Source organism: Pteropus alecto, unplaced genomic scaffold (assembly GCF_000325575.1).
Source record: "Pteropus alecto unplaced genomic scaffold, ASM32557v1 scaffold95, whole genome shotgun sequence".
NCBI classification, from domain to species: Eukaryota; Metazoa; Chordata; class Mammalia; order Chiroptera; family Pteropodidae; genus Pteropus; species Pteropus alecto.
This window is the reverse complement of record NW_006441071.1, coordinates 1,643,796-1,649,709: the sequence shown is the minus strand read 5'-3', so window position 1 is coordinate 1,649,709 and position 5,914 is coordinate 1,643,796. Positions and strand designations below refer to the sequence as shown.

The 5,914-nt window shown below is 40.7% G+C and overlaps 1 protein-coding gene across 1 annotated transcript in view; it reads right to left on the bottom strand.

The window, feature by feature from the left end:
• The window catches only part of HAUS6 (HAUS augmin like complex subunit 6), a 33,172-nt gene extending 28,897 nt beyond the window's left edge, over positions 1–4,275 (bottom strand). The window contains 2 exon segments of the mRNA XM_006918345.3: positions 2,942–2,962; positions 3,892–4,275. Coding sequence (XP_006918407.1) covers positions 2,942–2,962; positions 3,892–4,019 — 149 coding nt within the window. The 5' untranslated portion in view covers positions 4,020–4,275.
• Positions 4,276–5,914: the final 1,639 nt, after the last annotated feature.

Sequence of the window (5,914 nt, the reverse complement as noted above, 5' to 3'; positions counted from 1 at the left end):
GAAATAGAAGCAGGAAAAATAAAAAGAAAATGGTTAATAAAACTAAATATCATCAAAAGCTGTATAAGAGTTTGACGCTAATATTTTTCATTCACTTCAAGTGGTTGAGGCAAATCCATTTTCTCATTCATGTACATTTTTATAACCAATTAAAAAAACATACAAGCTTTTATTTTCTAATTCTGAAAATAGAGATCAAATAAAAGAAAACTGATAGAACTTGCTTTATTGCAATGAGAATGTTCTACAAAAAGAAAAGGCTAATTAGGTGGAAAAAACCATGGTCTATGATATGATGATACCAACCAACGTTTACTGAATAACAGTAAAAATAGCTAATATTCATTGAATTTGTGTCAGGTATTAAATAAGCCTTTTACAGACAGTAACTCATCTAATTTCCACAATTATATGAGGTTCAGTACTGTGCTAGCTGCTTTAACATGGATTACTTTATTTAATCCTAATGAGAGCAGAAAGCAGTTTGATTAACCTTATTACACAGATGAGCAAATTTAAAATTTAAAGAGGTTAATTTGCCCAAAATCACATAACCAGGAAGTATAAGAGCAGTGATCTAAAATATGTCATCTGACCCAGAGTCCAGGGTCTTTACCATTACATTTTATTCTTAGAACCATCCTTAATGATGTAATCCTAGCAAGTCCCTTGGAGTTTTTGTTGTGCTAATTTCCCAAAGTAATCAAGACAAAACATTAAAAATAGACAATATATAAAAAACAAAAAAAAACCTAAACCTTGTAGGAAATGTCACAGAGCTACAAAGAATCAAGAGTTAACATGAAGGCGGCATGGCAGCCTCCAAGGCCAGTCACTGCTCTATACTTCTCTTTGTGTCATCTCCTCATATTCCTGTACAGTCCCTGGGACTGTGCAGCTGTCTAGTAGGAAATTCAGGTTTTGGGTACTGCCAGGAATAGGAAGAAGAGTTTTCTAAACTTCACCTAGGGCAGCAACTTGCAGACAGAGAGGAACCACCTAAGACACTACACTCTGCTGCATGGCACACCTGCAAAATTTTAACTTTGACTTTGGCAATTTCCAAGGCAAAACAAGTCAAACTTGACATGAAGGTATAGCCACCATTTTTCAAAGTTCTGGCAGTGAATTGAGTCCTGGCGGTGAATTGTAAGAAGTAGCATGGAAAATAAATAAAAGCAATGTAAGGTCTCTGGATAAGCAAGAAGACAATAAAAATGGAACAAAAATCCCCAAAGAAGTTAATCTTTACACTCAAGAAGGAAAAAAAAGAACCTTTCAAAGTTATCATATAAAAAATTATGTGTGCTCCTCCATTACCCTAATACAAAAAGGTCATTTGCAAAAAAAAAAAAAGGAAAAAGAAAAAAAAGGCATTTGCATGGGTGCAAATGGAGTATCAAAAGAAGTTAAAAGCAACAAAACCAAATAACTGTAAAGGAAAGGTTCCAGAAGAAAGTAAAGACATTATAATACAGAGAAAAACAAAAACTCATTAGAACGTAATAGAATATATCTAAGAATATTCTCACTCTGCTATAATAAAACATTTTTAACATTTAGAATAGGGATGAGATATTTTCATGTTTAATTCAACAATGATTGGAAGGGCTATCTCACTCGGGTGACTCCTTGTTTTCAGTCCCTAAAAAGAAACTGGGTTTAGGAGTTGGGCAATTAAAAAAGGGGCTGTGAGTCACTGGAATGCGTGACAAATAGATGTGAGTATTCCTTCTGTGAATATAAAGCTATTATCTTGAGATGAAAAAAAAAAGAGTTAACATTAAATCTCTCATGTTATAATTAGTTGCCCCCAACCTTTGTGGCACCAGAGACCGGTGCTCCTATGAAAATCTAATGCCGGATGATCTGAGGTAGAACAGAAGCGGTGATGCCAGTGTGGGGCAGCGGCTGCAAATACAGATGAAGCTTCACTTGCTTGCCCACCACTCACTCCAGCTGCCCAGTTCCTAACAGGCCATGCACCGGTACTGGTCCGAGGCCCCAGGGTTGGGGACCCCCGGTAAAACAATTTACAGTGACAGACAGTTATCTAGACTTATTGTGATCACTTTGTAAGGTATATAAATGTTGAATTACTGTTGTACACCTAAAACTATAACACTGTATGTCAACAATAATTACAAATAAGTTTTTTAAATTCACACAAAAATTTTAATTAAAAAAAAAGTTCCCATGCTTATCCATATGTCAAACAACAGTCCTTGGAATGTTTCTATTCCTCATCAAATACAAATGAAGTTCTTACCTCCTTATCCTCTCAAAAACTTATTTTTTCACACAGTATTCTGTTCTATTTTCTTAGACACTTATTTTAATTTTTAATAAGATATTTGTTGAAGATATTTGTTCACTCAGTAGACTAAAATTCTATAAGGTGAAAGTTTATGTTTATTGTGTTCACTCAGAACACATGCTCACAGAAACTAGAAACTCATAGAACTGCACACCAAAAAGAATTTACCAAATATGACTATAAATGAAAAAGAAAAAATATTTAAATAAATTTGTTGCATTTTTAAAGCAAAGGGGACATTTGTTTCAAAATGGCAGATGCCTCCCAATAACCCACTGAAATGATTCTAAAGACACAGGGGACAAAAAAAAAATCAGTAAGTGTTGGGGGAGGGGGGGAACTGCCATCACTGAACTGGAACTTGACAGATTTTAACTAATTTTCAAAGGCAGAAAGCAGACTGCAACTGGATAAACCAGAACAGAGCAAAATATGACGCCTAAAACACTAGAGAAAAGGATGCAGTGACAATGGGAACCATTCTCAGTAGAGGCCTGGAGAAGCTTTAAGCTTCCCTGCCAGTACAAAGAAAATGAGACGGTGCTATGGGTCATTAACTCATGTGAGATAAATGGAGTATTTATTAATACATAATCATAACTTGATAAATGCTACCCACCGGTTGTCAATTTTTAGAATAGACTTCTAGACAAAGCACTTCTACATGTAAACAGTAGTAACTTCTAAACAGAGTTACCAAATAAAACTTAATTAGAGCTCTAAACTTTGACAGTAAATCGGTAATTACAAAGCTGAGAACAGTCAAGAAGAGAAAGCAGAGGGTAGGGAAGTGTAGGTGAGCTAATTAGTTATTTTATAAATAATAGCTACCTTCATTGTGAAATTACACAGTGGGGAATCAAGAGACACCTTTGAGATTGATACATCAAGACAGAAGTCTAAGCACATATTAAAACACTGGTACTAGAACTGAAATAAGTCAAGAAGATTGAGAGCAGGACATAAGTCTATGTATCCCAAATTTCCCTTGGCCTATTGTAGGAAACTTAGATATCGTCTAAAGTTGGTAAGTTAAGACATAGAAATATAAACAAAAATACTTAGATTTATGATCATAACCTTAACACTGGTGGCAAAGCAGGGAAGAGGATTTTACTTTTCATCTTACTACCCTTCTCTGTTTTTTGCTAACTTGGCACGCCTTAGTTTGCTGATTTAAAAAGTAAAAATTATAAAGAGCAACCACTTGAAGGGCTCCCTTGAGTCCTAAAGGCGTTTGCACATACTGTTCTCACGTCCTTCCACTACCAATTCGCCATTCTTCCCGCGATTTCACATACCACGCAGCTTTGCCACCAAAGCAGGATTAAGCTGCCTGTCTAGTTTGGAGACAACTGCAAACTTTACTCCCCTACAAAGCGCTCCCAGCACAGTTCTGTAATTGATAGTCTCTGTCACCAGGTTGGCAGCCCCTGGGAGCAGAGGCTTTGTAGCCTGGCACCCGGTAACCGCTCGGTTTCTTGATTCATCAACCTGCGAGGACCGCGAAAGGGCGGGTCCCCCGGCGCGTCCAGGCTCAGACTCCCCCACCCGGCCAGCCCCAGCTTCCTTACACTCCGAGGTGCGTGTGCGACACGATCTTTCCGCAAGCAGTGGTCGCCGGGCCTGGCTCGAAGCCGAGCGCCTGCAGATACATCCAGAGATGCTCCTTCTCGAAAGAGGTGACCCAGGCCAAACTCATCTTCGCAGTAAGCAGTGTCACTACAAAGGGAAAAGGGACAGGCCCAAACCTCTCAGAGAGTCCTCAGGCTCCTTCCCTACGGGCAGCCTAAGGTCGAGACGACCCTTGCATTGCCACTGCCTACTCCTCTCAAGCCCAGAGCCATTTCGCTTCAAGTGGCTGTAAAGTTTCAGGGAAGTGGAGCCTCTAATGGCAGTACAGTACAGCGACCTAAGTTACCACAAACCGAGACTCCCGCGCTTCCGGCAGAGCGGGACGCGCGCGCCGCCTGGCTTCCGGAGGAGGCGGGACTCCCACGGCCGACAATGTCTTCCGCCAGGCAATGCGCCCTTCTCTTAGTCCCTTCCCGCGATGCCCAGCCGAAAGACTGCAAGACCCAGAGCGCATTGCGTGGTCAGCAGACTCTTTTTGCGCATGCGTACACTCAAGCGGTAGCTTAAGTCCTGCAGCTTCGCACTTTCTGATGTTTAGGTTTACTCGTATAGACTTATTAAGTTAGGTAAAAACCATGGATGGAAGGAAGATTGTGGACTGTGGCTCGGTGTAGGAGGAAAAGCACTGGGTTCCATCCTCAGCGACCCTAAACAAGTCAACTAATTTCTGAGTCTCTATTATTACTAAAATCTCTTTCCTCAAATGTTGAATGTTCCTTTCATCTTGCTATAAGAAATCTGCATACAGCTTCCTTCCACAGCCCCCTGAATAGATAATTGTTCTGTCCCACACCCCATGTCCAATAGGCCTAGAAATGGGCTGAGTATCCTACTTATTTCTCATTGCCACCCCTGACACTCATTGCCTTAGTAAAACCACCAGCAACTTTGAAGCTTATGCTATCACCCATAACTCTTTCTTGTGGAGGTCATGTGTAAGAGCTCCGGGTTACTGCACCTCATTATGAGAAGAGTTAGCACGTAATTCCCTGTCTCTCCAACATTACTCCTAGGATGATTTTTGGTAATTTCAAAATCCATGTCGGTGACTTTTCCGATGCTTTGGCTTCGCAATTTCTTGACTTCTTCTCAGCTCCCTAGCCCCTTTCTTCTCTCTTTGCTAGATATAACTGGCAGAACCCAAATCCCTATTAAATCCACTTCTTAGCCTATTCTATACCTGCTGCTTAGCAGCTCAACACAATTATGATGCCTACAGTCACTCCAAATTCATAAAAGCTCAAGTGAACTCTGAGGCTTGCCCTCTCCACCCTATTATTTTTCCCAAATTTCAGTCTGCGCACTATTCATATTGAAAGAGGAGAGGAGGCATCTGAAAGTAAAAATAGATACAAAGCAAAGGGCCTGCAGAAATAACTGACTCAGCTGGTTAAAACTGCTTTCTCTTCCTCCATTCTGCCCTGTGCTCTTCAGTTAACATGTTTTCCACAGCTGCATCCCCTACCTCAAGGATTCTCCAGCACCTTCCCTATCTCTGTATTTGTGTATGAATGTCAAGACTGTGGGGAACTGTTTGTTGTGTTAGAGCTCAGCCTTTGGATAAGGAACCAGCTGAGTGGGCATGACATCAATGAATGCTGCTCCCTGTGTGTAAGCTAGGAGTCCCGTCTTTTTGTTCAAGAATCCAATAAAGGTGCTGATAACACCAAGGTCTCAGACTCTACAAAACAAACGACCTGTAAGACCAAGGGTCTGGAAATTCTTCCCCTGCAGCCTCCCACCCAAAGCTCCTCCAACCTACTCTGAGTAAGGAGGGACATGTAAAACCTGAGACAAAGGAATCATGCACCCCTGGCATGGACACTGCGAGGGTATATAAGCTGTAAGAAATCTAACCAAGGGGAGATCGTGCTTTGGGTCTGTTGAATGCCCCACGCTCTCCACCGGCATTAAATTCTCTTTCCTCTGACAAAGTTGTCTGAGCGTCTGAATTCCTCCGTC